The sequence below is a fragment of the Neoarius graeffei genome, chromosome 2, assembly GCF_027579695.1.
Source record: "Neoarius graeffei isolate fNeoGra1 chromosome 2, fNeoGra1.pri, whole genome shotgun sequence".
Classification (NCBI taxonomy): Eukaryota; Metazoa; Chordata; class Actinopteri; order Siluriformes; family Ariidae; genus Neoarius; species Neoarius graeffei.
In genome coordinates this window covers 100623202-100642935 of record NC_083570.1, presented here as the reverse complement: position 1 = coordinate 100642935, position 19734 = coordinate 100623202, and the positions used below count along the sequence as shown (strand labels likewise).

The 19734-nt window shown below is 40.9% G+C and overlaps 1 protein-coding gene across 1 annotated transcript in view; it reads left to right on the top strand.

The window, feature by feature from the left end:
* Window positions 1-19734, top strand: part of gabrb2a (gamma-aminobutyric acid type A receptor subunit beta2a) — a 165120-nt gene that overhangs the window by 84012 nt on the left and 61374 nt on the right. Inside the window, exon 5 of the mRNA XM_060915286.1 lies at window positions 16352-16434. Coding sequence (XP_060771269.1) covers window positions 16352-16434 — 83 coding nt within the window. The remainder of the gene's footprint in view (window positions 1-16351; window positions 16435-19734) is intronic.

Here is a 19734-nt window from a genome sequence, read left to right as displayed (position 1 = left end):
GGATTTGTTTACCGAATACAGCTGTCCAGTTGACATATATATATTTAAACAGTTATTCCACAAAATTGAGTCGTGCATGAGCTGATAACCGACAAGGCGCATAGCACCGAGTTGGCTATCAGCCATGTACAACGAGATTGAGTGGAATAACTGTTTTATTCTATCCACATTCACTGGATTTTGAGAAACAAAGCATTTTTATTTTTTGCAAATTTGATAAATAAAAACTTAACACAAAACATCCGACAAAATCATTTCCTCTTAACAAACCGGCGAAATGACAGGAGCAATTTGTAAAAAATGCTATCATAATAATTCTTAAATTTTAAAAAGATGCGTTCTTACCATCAAAAACTTTCATTCTGTATTTTGTTGCTTTTTTTTGAGGTTTTGTTTTTGAGTAGAGTTTTATTTTGTCCTCGGTTGGTTCAGCAACACGCTCCGCCATTTTGTTTTTCTCTACTCACAGTATATGAGCTGATTGCCTAGTAGTAGAGTAGCCAATCAGAGCGCATGATTGCTCATATCCAGTGAAAGTGGATAGAATATTTATCCCCCGTCCAAATAATGTTTGGCAGGGGATATAGAAATGGGTTCCGTCTGGCTGTCCATCTGTCCGGTCACGTTTTTGTTTCCGGGCCATATATTTAAAACTACTGAATATATCTTAATGAAACATTGTATACACATCAAGAAACATGTGAACTGGTACTTTTTGCTATTTTGGATTTTTGAAAAAAAAAAAGTATTTTTCAAATTTTTACATAAAAATCGATTTTGACTTAGTTTCTAAGAGCGATGTTCGTTTCCGGAGCATAATTCCAAAACTATTCATGATACTGATTTGAAACTTGGTATGCATGTTAACAAGGTGATGTAGATGTGCCTTTTCATACTAAGAAATTTGAGAAATTTAAATTTTTCATGTTTCCATGGAAACAATTTCAGACTTAATCTCTCAGTTTAGTCTTAGGGGTAGGTTTTGTTTCCGGAGCAGAACTTGAAAACTATGAGTGGTATGGTCTTGAAAGTTGGTACATGTGTTGATTAAGTAATGTATATGTGCCTTTTGATACTAAGAAATGTGAGAAATTTTAATTTTTAGCTCACCTGGTGGGTTTATGCCATGGGCTGCTGAGGTCAGTGTAAAGAGGTAGGGTTGGTTTCCTGCAGCAGAACTTGAAAAATGTGAGAAATAATATCTTGAAACTTGGTATATACAGTAGCTGGTATATGGGGGGGGGGGGGGGGGGGGATAGAGATGACTTTGTCTTCTTGTTAACAATTATTCGTTGAAGGCGAAGTGAATACTGGTGAATAATAACCAAGATGAAGTCAAGGTTATTATTTGCTGATATTCACTGAACCTGAGGTGGATAATTGTTTTAGTATAAATACACAAGTGATTATTTAAAAAAAATTTAAAAATCATATTTAAAAAAACATTTATTTAAAACTTCAAAAGTGGCATGCAAATGTAATAAAGGAGCAGCGCAGACTTGTGTCACTTATCTGTGCGAGTCACATAAAGCACTTTTTTTGAAATCGATAAAATGAATCACAGTTCCACCTTACCTTTGAATAGTTTTAGACCAAACTTTGTAGCATCTTTCGTGCTTTTAGGAACAGCATTTTCTTTCATAATTTGTAATTCTTCCTCACTTACAGTACTGAAGTGATTGGCCACCATTTTGCCGAGTCATTCGAGGTGATTATCGAGAAATAGTCCAAATTTCTTGACCAATCAGCACACATGATTTCCTCTTCTCAACTCCGTATTTATACTAATATGATATAATAATATAATACCCATATTTATATCAATCTAATTTGCTCATGTACTTTAAAAAAAAGGCCATCTTATTTCATTTAGGTTTGGTCCACTGCTTTAATATTTTGCTTTGTCGAACGACATACCTCCACTTTCTACCTCCATGATGCTTATTTTTAATAAAATACAGAAGACACAGCCTACAAAACAAATATATTGACTTATCAAAAGAATCCACTTACAAAATTTTAAAGACAGATTGAAATCTCTCCACGTTGACTTCTGCATTTCATTAACTATCCAATAATGCAACTGTCCATTGTTTATAGCTCTATCAATTCCTTCAGGTCTTATTATCAGATCCAGACGTTATGACTGTTTCTACTTTGTTATAATATTAACCTTCGAATCAAATCCTCTGATAAGTTGAATTGCCAATGTGATTTGGGTATTAGATTCAGGGTCTGTTACCCAGAGAGGTTTCATATTAACCAGTGTTCTTAATTATTAAAGATAAGCAGCTTGAAATGAAACCACAAGCACAGGAATTGATGAACCCCTTTTCGATATAACATTTTATCTTTAATTTTTACATGAAAATGAAACTGGTCTCAGAAATGACCTTGACCTAAATTGAACTCCTCATGTTTTGTTCTGTGCTATTGATCATCTCATCTCAGCTCATTATCTCTAGCCGCTTTATCCTGTTCTACAGGGTCGCAGGCAAGCTGGAGCCTATCCCAGCTGACTGCGGGCGAAAGGCGGGGTACACCCTGGACAAGTCGCCAGGTCATCACAGGGCTGCTATTGATCAATTTATAAAAAACAAACAAACAAAAAAAATTAATTAATTGATTAATGTACATTTTTACACACCTGTAAACTTCTGGTCTTTTAAAATACTCTTCATTTCACATGATATAGAGCCACCAATCTATCATGTGCTTTGGGATCCTCCTGATTGAAGTGTGACTATACAACCCCAATTTCAAAAAAGTTGGGATGCTGTGTAAACTGTAAATAAAAACAGAATGTGATAATTTGCAAATCATGGAAACCCTACATTACATTGAAAATAGTACAAAGACAACAGATCAAATGTTGAAACTGAGAAATTTTATTGTGTTTTCAAAAATATATGCTCATTTTGAATTTGATGTCAGCAACATGTTTCAGAATAGTTGAGACAGGGGCGTGTTTACCATTATGTTGCACCACCTCTACTTTTAACAACACTCTGTAAACGTTTGGGAACTGAGGAGACCAACTGCTGTAGTTTTGAAAGAGAAATGTTGTCCCATTCTTGCCTGATATACAATTTCAGTTGCTTAACAGTTCGGGGTCTCCTTTGTCATATTTTGCACTTCATAATGCGCCAAATGTTTTAAATGGGAGACAGGTCTGGACTGCAGGCAGGCCAGTTTAGCACCCGGACTCTTTTACTACAGAGCCATGCAGTTTTAATATGTGCAGAAAGTGGTTTGGCATTGTCTTGCTGAAAGAAGGAAGGACTTCCCTGAAAAAGATTTTGTCTGGATGGCAGCATGTTGCTCTGAAACATGTATATATCATTCAGCATTAATGATGCCTTCCCAGATGTACAAGTTACCCATGTCATGTGCATTAATGCACCCTCATACCATCACAGGTGCTGGCTTTTGAACTGTGCACTGATAACAAGCTGGATGGTCCCTCTCCTCTTTAGCCTGGAGGACGTGGTGTCCATGATTTCTAAAAAGAATTTCTACTTTTGATTCATCAGGCCTCGGGACAATTTTCCACTTCGCCTCCGTCCATTGTAAAAGAGCTGTGTTTCTGGATATTGTTTATATCTGGTTTTAACTTGCATTTGTACTGTAGATGTAGTGATGAACTGTTTTCACAGACGATGGTTTTCTGAAGTGTTCCTGAGCCCATACAGTGATTTCCACTACAGACATGTGTCTGCTTTTAATGCAGTGTCGCCTGAGGGCCTGAAGATCACAGGTATCCAATGTCAGTTTTCAGCCTCGTCTCACGCATACAGAGATTTCTCCAGATTCTCTGAATCTTTTAATGATATTATGTACCATAGATGATGTGATCCCCAGATTCTTTGCAGTTTTACACTGAGAATGTTTCGTTATTCTTAAATTGTTGCACTGTTTGCCCACGCAGTCTTTCACAGAGCGGTGAACCGCTCCCCAACTTTACTTCTGAGAGACTCCGCCCCTGTGGGATGCTTTTTTTATACCCAATCATGTTACTGACCTGTTGCCAATTAACCAAATTATTTTTTAAGCATTACACAACTTTTTCAGTCTTTTGTTGCCCCGTCCCAACTTTTTAAAAATGTGTTGCTGACATCAAATTCAACATGAGCATATATTTTTCAAAAAACAGTAAAATTTCTCAGTTTCAACACTGATATGTTGTCTTTGTACTATTTTGAATGAAATATAGGCTTTCTGTGGTTTGCAAATCATCACATTCTGTTTTTGTTTCCAATTTAAACAGCGTCCCAATTTTTTTGGAATTGGGGTTGTAAATAAGACATGGGGGAACTTTAATCAATTAATTACTCTTTGTATCACATGTATTTTTATGCTACTCATGTCTAAATGTACTGAACATTTTTAAAAAGATGTTTTAAATAAGAGCAGTACATTAGTGTAGAGGAGAGTGTCAGCGCTTCACTGCTGCAGGCTCTCAGATTCAATCCTGAGCTTAAGGTACTGTTTGTTTGGAGTGTCTGTCTGAGGATTGCGTAATAGTCATTACTGAAACCCAGCCACCAATTGGGAAATATTTCGAGACCAATAAAATTGCCAGAGTTGTCAAGAAAAAGTATTATATTGCTGATGCTTCAACAGCTCATCCATGGGGCCATTCAACAAACGTTCATCTTCATCATTTACAAAGTACAAAGGCATGCACAAGTCTTGATGCTTGGTCATCCATCAAGGCGGGATTTGTCAGTGAGATTAAAGTGATGACACCAATGGATATTCTAGTTGTATGTGGACAGGTTTATCCAAATAATTTTCCCCTCACTGGATCAATAAAGTATATCTTTTCGCAGTTTTTATGCCAGACCTGTAACAGCACTGAACATGGACACTCAAACAGCATGAACACCCTGTAATAATGATAATACTATACGACATTGTCATTAACCAGTATATGTGTAACTAGCAGGCTCCCCAGCATTGCCTGGGTTTTGCAAAATTCTGGGTTGCCCCCTGACTTCCATGTCAAATTTGATTCATCGAGAAATGGTGATGTTAACCCAAGACAAACAAAAATCCAAACATCCACCACCCAGGGGCCCACTGGGGATCCCCTGGGGCCCAAATATGGAATTTCTGAGTTCTGCCAAATTGTGGCTATCTCCTGTACCTACATGCCAAGTTTAGTGAAGATCTCTCGAGAGTTTGTGTTGATAAATGCAAAGGCATTGAGGGAGGGGATGGGTGGATGTTGTGCCCCCCAGGGACCTCCCTGGGGCCTGTACATGAATTTTGTTTATATCTGCAGAACTCCAGGTCATCCCCAGACCTACTTGCCAAATTTGGTGAAAATCCATCGAGAAATGGCAACGTTAGCTCAAGACAAACAAGCAAACAAACTTTGCCACTTATATAGAAAAATACAGTGAGGATGTGCAATATTGATTGGGAATATGCAATATCTGGAATGTGCAATATTTAACAGTTCTTCCACAAAATCGAGTCGTACATGAGCTGATAGCCAACGAGGCACCAAGCATCGAGTTGGCTATAAGCCATGTACAACGAGCTTGAGCAGAATAACTTTTATTCTGTCCACATTCACTGGATTTTGAGAAACAGAGCATTTTACTTTCATTTTTTGCAAATTCGATAAATAAAAACGTCTGACAAAATCATTCCGCTTAGAATGTAAACAAACCGGCGAAATGACAGGAGCAATTTGTGAAAAATGCTATAATAATAATTCTTGGAAAATAAAAAAACGATACGTTCTTACCATCAAATACTTTTTGGGGTTTTGTTTTCAAGTAGCGTTTTTATTTCATCCTTGGTTGGTTCAGCTACACGCTCTGCCATTTTGTTTTTCTCTACTCACAGTATGAGTAGTACTGTGTATATATCCTAGTAGTAGAGTAGCCAATCAGAGCGTGCGATTGCTCATATCCACTGAATGTGGATAGAATAAAAAAGGGTAGCTCTGATTTCCTATTGAATCTATTTGTCGTCAATTGTACAGTGGCTCTTTCCCATTTTAGGTGTGTTTTTGCAGTATTTGAGCTGAACACTAAGACCGTCATTAGTTACATTACAGGCATTTAGCAGACGCTGTTATCCAGAGTGACATACAATGAGCACACACACATACCCAGCACCTGGGAAGTAGTTAGGTGCCTTGCTCAAGGGCACTTCAGCCATGGACTTTTCCTGCTGGTCCTAGGAATCAAACCGGTGACCCTTTGGGCCCCAGGCTGTTATGCAAACCTTTAAGCCGTGGCTGCCTCCACTACAGGGTAGTCTTTTTGCCACTCAGTGGATGTACCGTAACAGCAGTGACTTCTGCATCACATGCATACCCTCTATTAGAGGCCTGTTGGGGCAGGAATTATGCTTCCCCATGCTCGGGGAAGGAGTGATGAACAGGACTGTTAATGGGGTTGCCATATTGAGGTAGTTTAAAAATACTCAGAAGCCACTGTAACACTTATCTAGATAGAATATGTGCAACTGGGTGTCACACAACTAGATTAAGTCTGGGCCATCAGAAGATCTAGGGTTTTTTTCAGGAGCCCGTAAAACACAAGTACACAGGTTTAAGTAAATGTAGATTTTTAGTGAAAGAATAATTATATATGTATGTACAAAAGCGGGGGTGGCACGGTGGTGTAGTGGTTAGCGCTGTCGCCTCACAGCAAGAAGGTCCGGGTTCGAGCCCCGTGGCCGGCGAGGGCCTTTCTGTGCGGAGTTTGCATGTTCTCCCCGTGTCCGCGTGGGTTTCCTCCGGGTGCTCCAGTTTCCCCCACAGTCCAAAGACATGCAGGTTAGGTTAACTGGTGACTCTAAATTGACCGTAGGTGTGAATGTGAATGGTTGTCTGTGTCTATGTGTCAGCCCTGTGATGACCTGGCGACTTGTCCAGGGTGTACCCCGCCTTTCGCCCGTAGTCAGCTGGGATAGGCTCCAGCTTGCCTGCGACCCTGTAGAACAGGATAAAGCGGCTAGAGATAATGAGATGAAATGTACAAAAGCTCAGAAAATGTAAAAAAAAAAGTTAAATAAAGAACTGATAAATCAAAATATTCAAGTTTCATTTCAATTTTATAGCTTAAGTTCACTTAAACATTCTTTATTTCCTATTTGATTCTTATTTAGTTCTAGTTTAATTCTTATTTCATTCTAGTTTAGTTCCTTTTTAAAGAAAATAAATGTATTTGTCTTTGAATTTTCTATTTTAGAAGCTAATTTAATCTTTAAACTTAAACTAATAAAGTACTTAGTTCTCTAATAAAGTAATATTATTAGTTCAAACACTTCAAATTAGTTCAAGCTTAGTTCAAAATCAAAACTCAAAATTCACATTCAACTCACATGAAATGTGTAGGCTAACAGTTCAAAGAAACGATGATTCTAACTTACAGAGAATGCAATCAGTTCACACATTTACAATATGCTCTTTTCAAACAAAGCATTCAAATAGTCAGTTTTTTAGGTTCGGTTTTCTATCACAGTCTTTTCTTACTTATCCGAGGAACTGAAAAATCGTACTTATCCGTAGAAACTGGGAGAAGAAAAATTCAATGTTACGCATCCAGTCGGGCTGATCCTCTGTGTAGAACCAATCTCGTCTGTTTTCTTGGGTGGCTCACCATCTCGTTTTTGTCATTGCATGTGTTGTCCATGTCCAACGAAGCATTCGGTTCAAAGCAAATAAAGTTTGTGTAGAATGTACCAAACTGAGAAAGGTCATCTTCAACGGTCTTTCAACAAAGTTCAGCAAAATACCTAAAGCAGGTTTGATGCTAGTCAGTCACGCATCAGGCTAGACTCTCCAGCTAGCACACTCAAATAAAAAAACATAAAATGTCCGTAGTTTCAACAGAAAGCTTTTCTATTCACTCGAATATAACTTCACTGAAAGTGTAGCACTTATATAATAAAAGTCAAATAATCTAACTTAAACCAAGAGATGCCGTTTTAAACAAAGTTTTCTCTCTATTGTTTCTCAATGCATCCTTTCTCTTGGATCTCTGTTATCTCGTCTTTGACAAATTCTTAGTTAGGTTTCGCTTCCTCATTCTCTTCCTGTTAGGGTTTTGCTGGGATTCAAACCTGGTTCGCTGGTGTGATAATCCAGCAAACCCCCACTAGGCCACCAGGGGGATGACTCAAGTGCAGAGGCGTGAGGCAGAAGTAGAAAAGTATCAAAAACAGTTTATTTACACTATGTACAATCTAAGGGAAAAAACAAAAAGAATAATCCAAAGCTCAGAAGATAAACCAAAAATAAAAATATCCAAAGGAACAAAGTCCAAAATCCAAATAAGAAAAAAGGCAAAAACTCAAACGCTCAGAAGATCAAAAAAGGTCAAAAACAAAATCCACAAAGTCCAAAAGAAAGAAGCAAAAACCAAGAATACAAAGACACAGGCAAGGTACATGGGACAGAGGGAACTAGCACTAACAACATAACATAGGAAAAAGACTCCATGACAAGGGAACAAACAGAGGGGTATTTATACACAAACTAATTAAGGACAGGGCGGGGCAGGAAACAGGCAATAAGACAAAAACAAAACACAGAACACAGTGGTGACCTCTAGAGGCCCAAAACAAACATGGCCAGAAAAGGAAATAACAGTGGCCTCTAGAGGCCAAAACAGTCCCAGTCCTAACACTTCCGCTACATAGAGGGAGCTTTAACATTAAATTTACTCATTCCTAACCTTTTAAAGCTATGCTGAGTTTCTTCTGTCAGTTGTTAATCAGAGGTGGACAGTAACGAAGTACATTTACTTGAGTTCTGTACATAAGTACACTTTTTGAGTATCTGTACTTTACTTAAGTATTTTTTTTAAACTTATTACTTTAACTTCACTACAGTTGAAAGGCAAATATCGTACTCTTCACTCCACTACATTTCTATCAAGGTCCTCGTTACTCGTTACTATGAAGCAGCTTTGAAAAGTGGATGTTTCTTCTTTTCTTTTCTAAAACGTGATGGTTTTTTCGCAGGTGACACTGAGAGCCGATCAGTAATCACTAGGGTCATGTCACATCCACAGACTGTATAAAATCAAGTTCAGTGATTTCTCAGCAGCTTTATTTGAACACAATCAGTTGATGGCAGAATGGAAGGAGGCGGTTCTTCTGGGGAATGCACGCACTCATGGCCATACCTAGAACCCATGTTTCAGTTTTCTGAAAGGATTAAAGATTCTGTGATGGAGTGCCCGTCACTACAGTTGAGTATGTGCTCTGACTGCCATACCAATGAACCTGGATCTTTGGTGTTGTGGTCAGGGTGCAGGTTTGGCACTCCGTAGACCTGGGTTCAAGGCTGGGTGGGGTGATGGCTCTCTCGCTTCGCTACAGATGGTGTCAGAAGTGGGATGGCTTGCCGTGAGGCCATTGGAGGTGTGCCCTGTGTGTGAAGGACCCCCCAGGATAGGTGACGCCTGTGTGAGAGACCCCAGAGATGGGTGAAGCATGAGTGTATGGAGCACCCTGGTATGGGAGAAGTATGGCTGGTGGATGCATGAGGGACGCCTGCGTGTATGAAATGCATGGGTGCACCCCCCTCCTGAAGGGGAGGGCAGTGTGACGGAGTACCCATCACTACATCTGACTGCCATACCACTGAGCCTGGCACTTTGGTGTTGTGGTCAAGGTGCAGGTTTGGTACCCTGTAGACCTGGGTTCAAGGCTGGGTGGGGTGACTGCTCTCTTGCTTTGCTGCACATTCATTTCATTTTAAATGTTTGCTTTGTTTACCTAAAATGAACCACATCACAGCCTACAAAAACTCGCTGTCCAACCTATGGAAGCATATTGAGGTCTGTAAACGTTTTATTCCAAGAGAAAGCTTGCAATGAAGTTGTCTGTGCTTTTAGAGCGAGCGATAACGTTGCAATACCTATGCAGTCTGGTTAGTCAAAGGACGTTCTGTGATTTGCCCACCAAGTTGCCGTAGCCTTGCCCACGGCTAACGTTAACAAATAGCTAGTTAACTTGGACACTGTTAGTTAGCATGTAAAAACGGAGTTACGCTAACATGAATAACATTAACTTCTCTGAAGTCCTTTCAGAAATGTGTTTTAGCATAATCTTGCCAAATAAACGATGTAGAATTCTTTCTTTTCTAGTAACATTAGATACCCAATATGATTTTGAGTTTGAAAAGAGTTTGCTAGAGCTTCACTGACTAGCTAGCTTAACGTTAAACCACCATGATGCACGACATGCATTCATTTTGTGAATTCACAAAATAATCCAGTTGGTTGCTTCAGAGGCATGAGGTGTTATAAGCGTTGTGTCAATAATACAGGCCCGGCGCCAGGAACAGTTTACTAAGGGGGCAATTAGAAATCGCAAGGGGGCAAATATTTTTCATATAGTGTGTAGTAGGGCGGCACGGTGGTGTAGTGGTTAGCGCTGTCGCCTCACAGCAAGAAGGTCCTGGGTTCAAGCCCCGGGGCTGGCGAGGGCCTTTCTGTGCGGAGTTTGCATGTTCTCCCCGTGTCCGCGTGGGTTTCCTCCGGGTGCTCCGGTTTCCCCCACAGTCCAAAGACATGCAGGTTAGGTTAACTGGTGACTCTAAATTGACCGTAGGTGTGAATGTGAGTGTGAATGGTTGTCTGTGTCTATGTGTCAGCCCTGTGATGACCTGGCGACTTGTCCAGGGTGTACCCCGCCTTTCGCCCATAGTCAGCTGGGATAGGCTCCAGCTTGCCTGCGACCCTGTAGAAGGATAAAGCGGCTAGAGATAATGAGATGAGATGAATGAGTGTGTAGTAGTGATGGCGGTCTGACAACGTGTTTCAAACAATTAACTGCGCCAACCACAAAACCGCGGCCCGAAGGTTGCTTTAGTCCGGGAAAACCATGTGACATATTACCAGGGCTGTTGCGCTTTATCAGCACCCGTGCCCACCTGTTGCCCCTCCCCTCCAATTTTCTCACAGACACGCGTTACAACCGGAAAGATGCCAAACATAAAACAACACACACAAACCTACAGGCAAGTCCTTTAAATTTAAAATACATACAAATAGCTCCGCGGCATGAAAACAAAACGTCAATGCAAGTCTAAGGTACTTGGCTCGGCGGCCAAAATCATAATTTTAAAAAAAAAACCAGACCCCGCGGCTGCACCAGTAATCCTGACTCGCACCGAGTCAACGCTAACCACTTAATCTGCGATCCCAGTTTAGGCGTGTAGGGGACAAAACACTCTGAAGTGATGAATTTTCACCCCCGCTGCATGGGGGGTGACGTCAACGACACATATTCTTACGCTATTTGCGCACAAAGCGGACCATATATGAACACATACACCAACATAAACGGAGATAAACTTAGCCTACAAAGAAAGAAAATGGATTCACAATATTGTGATTGAATTCGTTTAATTTGGTGGGGGAAAGACTACTCCCGTAAACTGACTGCATATTGCAGAGACAGTGCACTTGTAAGTGTAGACTACATGTAAAACCCCCGCCCGCCCGCACGATCCCTCCCCTTGTCCTTATCACAGGTCTGTGTGTGCGCGGCTGTGTCAGCATTTCACACATACACCCACAATAACAATTAAGAAAACAATTAAGTGATCTGAGTCTTCGTTGAGGGGGCAGGGCTGTAGCCACGAGGGGGCGATGCCCCCTTTCGCCCCCCCACGGCGCCGGGCCTGCAATAATACAACAATGCAGTAACAGAAAATGTACTTTTAATATACTGGCAGTCAATGAAAAAGTCCAGGTCAATAATTCAACATATTATGCAATACGGAGTTGGGGAAATGTTTGTTTTGAGATGTTTCTATTGAATAGCGTGCACAGAAGTCAGTAATGAGTTCTCCTCAATCCAAACATTTTTCAATAGTCTTCAGGGAGTGGTCTTTAGGAATCAGCTCAAAGTGCTGTTTTGGAGAAAAACAAAAATTTGTACACGGTTGAAAGGATGGGTTGGATAGCCTTTATTAAGGCCATGAAAAAGCCGACTTTTGTATTCCTTATGTCCAAGATGCCACGGTTAAATCCAGATGACAGATGGCGGGCCCTCGGCATGGTGCAAGCCGGCCTAAGTTTTTCAGAAGTTGGGCGTCGATTGAATGTCCAAACCCTGCCATGGCCTGCGTATTCACCTGATCTCAATCCCATTGAGCATTTATGGGATCACCTTGGTGTTCAGATCCAGAACCGTGTTCCTCGTCCCATGAACAGAGGTCAACTGATCCAGGCTCTTCAAGAGGAGTGGCAGGCCATTCCACAAGACAGGATTCGCCGTTTGATACGCAGTATGCGTCGCAGACTGACGGCTTGTATCGCTGTTGGTGGGGACAATACTCGGTACTGAAGCTGCAACTTTCCAACTACAGGGTATCCATTTTGTTCGGACTGTACATTATCAAAGCTCACAACAATTGTGATTTTTTTGTTTATTCATCTCGAGTTAAATGTCAGTATATTGATCTGTAAGCTTCTAGTACATGATTTCATAGCTTATGAATAAAATTATTTTCATAAATGTCACCTGGATATTTTCATTGACTGTCAGTGTACTTAAATATTTTTACTTCAGTACTTTAACTTAAGTAAAAATTTGACTGGACAACTTTCACTTGTATCAGAGTAACATTTGACCAGTGGGATCTGTACTTTGACTTCAGTCATGAAGTTGGGTACTTTGTCCACCTCTGTTGTTAAGTGAATAATCTTTTGTATATTTTCTGTTCTTTATTAGTGTATCAATTGTTCTCAATAAAATATCAATCAAAAACTAAACAATGTTTGAAGTGTATTATTATTATTCATGTTATTTTAAGGGTATCGTACAGTATATTATTCTGTAAACCTTGGTTACACCACCAAAGTCTTTTTAAAAATCCAATAAAGTGCAAACAGTACAGAATTATTTCTGCATTTTCTAAAAGATAAAAAGATGCAAAGATTGGGTGAGGGAAAGGAGGACTTATGGAGCGGATACTGTCTGTACGTCAGAAATGTGTGCGCACCACGGTGGCCTTGTTTCCCGCACAAAGAAAAGAATCCTTTTTCCAATGCAAAGCAAGTGTCACATCTTTTATGTGGAGTTTGAGAAGGGAATGGTAAATGATAAAGGGTACATGATAGCAGCTCTATTATGTTCATCTCACACAGAGGAAACACTCCTGCTGTCGTAAACCCATTGGAACAAAGGTACACCTAAAACAGCTCGAAACAAGCTGCTAGTCTGTGTGCTGGATGGCTGTTTGTTGTTGACTCTCAACTGCCTATTACTTTATTACATTACAGGCATTTAGCAGACGCTCTTGTCCAGAGTGACGTACAGCCTGGGGAGCAGTTAGAGGTTAGATGCCTTGCTCAAGGGCATGTCAACCATTCCTGCTGGTCTAGGGAATCAAACTGGCAACTTTTTGGTCTCAAAATTGCTTCTCTAACCATTAGGCCATGGCTTCTCCACAATATTATTACTTTCAGTATACCTGTACCTAAAGAATCCTTGTCATCATGGAGACCAGATACACTACCGTTCAAAAGTTTGGGGTCACTTTGAAATGTCCTTATTTTGAAAGAAAAGCACTGTTCTTTTCAATGAAGATCACTTTAAACTAATCAGAAATCCACTCTATACATTGCTAATGGGCAATTCCATGTAAATGTCAACCCCACCATGCAAAAATAAAGCAACATGTAATACATCAAAACCACTCCCAGAGATCTCACCTCGGCCTGTATTTTACAGATGTGAATAAATTGAACCAATTTGTCACAAGAATTGTTCCCTTCGCCTTCACTACTTTAGCTAATGACACGAATAACTTTGATCATGTACAATTCTATATTATTGCCACAAGCCACAGAAATGTATGCTAAAATCCACAAAACAGCAAAACAATAGCCATCCTAAATATTATTTAAGAACTTTGATAGTTTTAGCTGATATTTAGAGAGTTTTTCAAAGGGTTATGGTGGTTAAATTGCTGATTTTCTAAACATATGCCATGTCTATTTCAGACGCATCACATCCATAACGGAATTTCGTCACATCCATAACGCTGACTTTTCCTTCCGAAACTCTGCATGAAATACAAAATATTTTAAACAAAGATTTTTTAATATTCACCTTGGACCCCTCTATCAAATGGATATCTCCATTTCGACATTAAGTTTACAATTTCACAGAGTTTGATAAAAATGTACAGTCACCCAAGAAAAGTGATACTTTTTCTGTCACATCCATAACGCATCTTTTATTGGCATTTTCTGGCATGCCCCAGATGTACTATGGGAATTGTTCTTGTTCTATCACTTCTCCAGTATGGTACAGCCTTAAAATATGCAACACCTGTTTAAATACTGGGAGACAATAAAACATGCACTGGGTCATTTGTTGCCATTTTGAGTTCAAGTGTCACGTCCATAACGCTGGAATTGCTCTAATGTGGTAAATGACTATTCTAGCTGCAAATGTCTGGTTTTTGGTGCAATATCTCCATAGGTGTATAGAGGCCCATTTCCAGCAACTCTCACTCCAGTGTTCTAATGGTACAATGTGTTTGCTCATTGCCTCAGAAGGCTAATGGATGATTAGAAAACCCTTGTACAATCATGTTAGCACAGCTGAAAACAGTTGAGCTCTTTAGAGAAGCTATAAAACTGACCTTCCTTTGAGCAGATTGAGTTTCTGGAGCATCACATTTGTGGGGTTGATTAAATGCTCAAAATGGCCAGAAAAATGTCTTGACTAGATTTTCTATTCATTTTACAACTTATGGTGGGAAATAAAAGTGTGACTTTTCATGGAAAACACAAAATTGTCTGGGTGACCCCAAACTTTTGAACGGTAGTGTAGTACACTTCTGTACTCACTCAGCGAACTCATTCCATGATTGTTTAAGCTTGCCAAATTGATATTCCAAGCAGTTTTGATATTTTGATCCATGGATCTCGCTAATGGCTCCTGGCTAGTTTGGCAAACATCCATCTATCCATTATCTGTAGCCGCTTATCCTGTCCTACTGGAGCCTATCCCAGTTGACTATGGGCGAGAGGCAGGGTACACCCCGGACAAGTCGCCAGGTCATCACAGGGCTGACACATAGAGACAAACAACCATTCACACCTATGGTCAAATTAGAGCCACCAGTTAACCTAACCTGCATGCCTTTGGACTGTGGAGGAAACCAGAGCACCCGGAGGAAACCCACGTGGACACAGGGAGAACATGCAAACTCCACACAGAAAGGCCCTCGTCGGCTGCAGGGCTCGAACCCAGGACCTTCTTGCTGTGAGGCGACAGTGCTAACCACTACACCACCGTGCCACCCCTTGGCAAACATCATTTTCTTATATTAAAGATATAAATATAGCAGCCTGTAGCATAAGTCAGGTGTGATAGCATCTCAGCTTAATTTCATTTAAGGATTAAAAAAACAAAAATCTAAATCTATGATAACAAGCTGCTGTTGGATGCTTCTCAAGTTCCACTGTTTTGCTCTTGTTGCTACGGTGATGAGAGACTTGTTGAATGCCTGATGGTAGACTGCAGTCCTGCAGAACAAGGCGTGCCTAGACTTTTTCAACATGATCATTTGAATGTATCGGATGATCTGAGCCTCGTGCACGAAGCTTCACGTTGAATTTATGGATTTTATCCGTATAACTGTCAGTGCTGCATCATTTGATAAACGTGTCACTGAATTCAGTTTTGCGTTCGTTTATTTTCAAACCTGTATCTGATGATACATACAGTATAGCGTGCCATAGAAATGTCATGATGTGATGCGATTTTATTTATTTATTTATTTATTTATTTATTTTAAATTTCACCCCCTCCTGAGTTCAAGAATGCATTTTGGGCTGAAAAGAACAGCCGTTCTGCTTCAGCTCCTGTTAAAGGAAGGTTTTATTTCATTCTCTGTTTTCCGAAATCCTGACATGCTGCACATGGTGGAGCTTCGGATGAGCGGGCCTCCCACAGCACGAGGATATTGAGCAATAAAACTGCAACACACTTCATCGCTTTCCTTTAACGTCACCGCGTTTCACTTTTAAGGACAAATTCCCGGCCTGTAGTTATTTAGCCGTCGCCGGGGGCGATCGACTCGACGCATTAGCGAAGGTCTATGTGTCCGACCCCATCTACTCTTCCTGTGCTTAAGTGAATTCAGCAGTGACTCCAGGTCATAGAGGAGTATGGGGAAGGGTGTGTGTGTGTGTGTGTGTGTGTGTGGGAGGAGAAAACCAGAGGAGGTGAGAAGAGGGGTACTTCAGATATGCTCTTGTCCCTGGTGTCCTTGAGAGGTGTCAGTAATAGTGTGTGTGTGTGTGTGTGTGTGTGTGTGTGTGTGTGTGTGTGTGTGCTCTGCATTCAGGATCACCACCACGGCAGCGTGTATGATGGACCTGAGACGCTACCCGCTGGATGAGCAGAACTGCACACTGGAGATTGAGAGCTGTGAGTAAAACCAGGCACTTTTTCTGTCTCCTTGCCTCTGTCCTTCTCTCTCTCCACACCACACACACACACAAGCTTCAGCACAGACCTCTGACGCCTCCTCCTTCCCTCTCACAATCATCCCATCATCGATGAGGAGCTGTTTCTGGTGGTCTGTCTTACAGCAGCAGTAAATTAGAGCATTACAGCACTAATAAAAACCCAACGCATTTGTGCTTATTAAGATGAAGGTCTTTCGAGTTTGACGATTACTGTCAGGAATTGTTCTACTAAAAACCGAAAGGCATGAGTGATAGGATGATAGAAAAAATGCTCTCGTGTGTTTTATCACCCCCTCTGGAGTAACAGATGTCCATTTGTGACATGCTCTGTGACGTGGCCCATTTGATCAGCCACATGCCGGGAAGTATTAATCAGAACAAACCCCAGCGTCCTCGAACCCATGTCCTATTGCACTGCACTCTTTTCTTGCTTCTTGTCAGATCTTTTAACCAGTCACTGCCATCTGATGTCATCAGACTCCTCCCTCTCCCAAGCCATTTGTAAATTCCCGTCACTACCTGATCCGTGCTCCTACTTGATTTGCCCAGTCCATAATGCTGCCTGATTTGAGAGGATTAGTTTATAACATTACTGTATTTTATGTTTCGTGAAAGCAACTCACCACCACTGTAAACACAGTCAGTTCTGTCTTGCTTTGAAAAATTTAATTGAATCGGAAAAGTTAAATCGAGCCCTGCGATGACCTGGCGACTTGTCCAGGGTGTACCCCGCCTTTCGCCTGTAGTCAGCTGGGATAGGCTCCAGCTTGCCTGCGACCCTGTAGAACAGGATAAAGTGGCTAGAGATAATGAGATGAGATGAGATGAGATGAGATGAGATGAGATGAGATGAGATGAAGTTAAATCGATTCTTATACAAATTTATACATAAGAAAGCTAAGGAATAAACCATGGCAGGGTGTGCTGTTATAGGAAAATAATCAATGACAGGATGGGAATATTTTCCTGAAACCACACATCACAATTACTATTTAAAAGAAAAAAAAGCCTCAATGAGGCTGTAGCTCATAGCAGCCACTGTTGTGTGTGAGAAATCCGATCAATCCTGTAGGAGCAGTAGCGATTTTTGTGAAATTGAATATGACCCCTGTGTAACCATATCCATGGCAGGTGGCATCACCTGGTGAACAATTCTTGCTTATGTCTTTAGAGTCTTCTGGGCGAGTTTCAATGAAAACATCCTAGCAGTTTACAAACAGTAGTGTTTGGTGTGACGAGTCACCCAAAAGTTTCAAACCCCATAAAATCGTAAATATGACAGGTGGCGCTACCGTCTTGACAACTTTTATGCACACCCACCCTGAGGAACATTCCATATGAGTTTGATCAAAATTTGATCAATCCTGTAGGAGGAGTAGCGATTTTCGTGAAATTGCACATGACCCCAGTGTAGCCTCATCCATAGTAGGTGGCACCACCTGGTGAACAACACTTCTGTCTTTAGAGTCTTCTGGGTGAGTTTCAGTGAAAACATCCCAGCAGTTTACGAAGAGTAGTGTTTAATGTGACGAGTCACCCAAAAATTTAAGACGCCCATAAAATCGTAAATATGACAGGTGGCGCCACCATCTTGACAATTTTTATGCACACCCACCTGGGGAACATTGTATGCGAGGATGATGGATGGATGGTGCATGATCGCATAAGATCATGCAGCCTGGCTTACGGACAGATGAGCTAAAAATGATACATTGTACTTTTTTATCAGCTTATTATTATATTTAATGTGTTGGTTTTTTGGATTTTCTCCAATTCCCACCCACCATCCAGTTTCCCCATCATACATTAGCTCCAAACCCATGATGGAGAAGGCTACCATGTGTTTTGCATCTTTTCAAACTGCTGTTCATGCTGCTTCCCAGGGCAGTGCAACAGTCTGAAAGGAACGCTCTATCTGCCCTCTTCCACATACACGAGCTCACAGGCGTCCACGACTGGCTAGTGCCACTGTGATTGACAAAACAGAGAAAGTATAAAACTCCTCCCATCCTGAGAGTCACACACTCTAATATTTGGTTGGACCGCCTTTAGCTTTGATTACAGCATGCATTCGCCGTGGCATTGTTTCGGTAAACTTGTGCAATGTTATAACATTTATTTCAGTCCAGAGTTGTATTAATTTTTCATCGAGATCTTGTGTTGATGATGGGAGCGTCGAACCACTGCCTAAAGTCTTCTCCAGCACATCCCAAAGATTCTCAATGGGGTTAAGGTCTGGGCTCTGTGGTGGTTAATCCATGTGTGAAAATGATTCCTGATGCCTCCTGAACCACTCTTTCACAATCTGAGCCCTAATTTTATACCGGTGCCATCAGGGAAGAACAAATTCACTGATGTGATGATAACCTGGTCATTCAGTACATTCAGGTCGTCAGCTGACTTCATTTTATTGCCCCATAACGTTGCCAAGCCTCAGCTTGACCAACTGAAGCAACCCCAGATCATAACTCTGCCTCCAGAGGCTTGTACAGAGGCCACTATGCATTATGGGTTCATCACTTCATGTGTTTCCCTTCTTACCCTGACACGCCCATCACTCAGGAATAGGGTCAGTCTGAACTTATCAAATCATATGACCTTTATCCATTGGTCCAGAGTCCAATCTTTATGCTCCCTAGCCAATTGAAGCCTTTTTCTCCTGATTAATCTCAATAAGAAGTGGTTTTCTTTTGGACACACAGCTGTTTAGTCCCAAGCCTGTGAGTTCTCATCATATTGTGAGTGTGGAAATGCTTTTAATTTCACTATTAAACACAGCCGTGAGTTCTACTGTCATTTTTTTTTTATGATTCGACTTCACCAAGCATTTATCTCTGATCATAGTCAGTCAGGATCTTTCTCCAACCACATTTTTTCCATGAAGTTGACTGTTCACTGTTATCCTTCCAGGTTTTAATAATGCCTTGGACAGATCTTAACTAAATTCCAGTCATTTTAGCAATCTCTTTATGCCCAGGTCAGACGGCAGAAAGGCGCACGCTGCAACCTGCGATCGGTCGGGTGGCGACAGATTGTAGGTGGACGCAGACATTTTGCATCAAATCCTTCATTGTGGTCAGACATATTGCAAGATGCAGAATTTTTAAGCTGTTATGACAGGACACAACCAGTCGGAAGCAGACGCAGCTAGACTCAGATTGATGCAGTGCACAGAAAACCTTTAAAAAATGTAAGGTCATAAGACTGCTTGCAGGTTGTTGTAAACTATTTGCAGGTGCAGTCTGCGTCTACCTGCGAT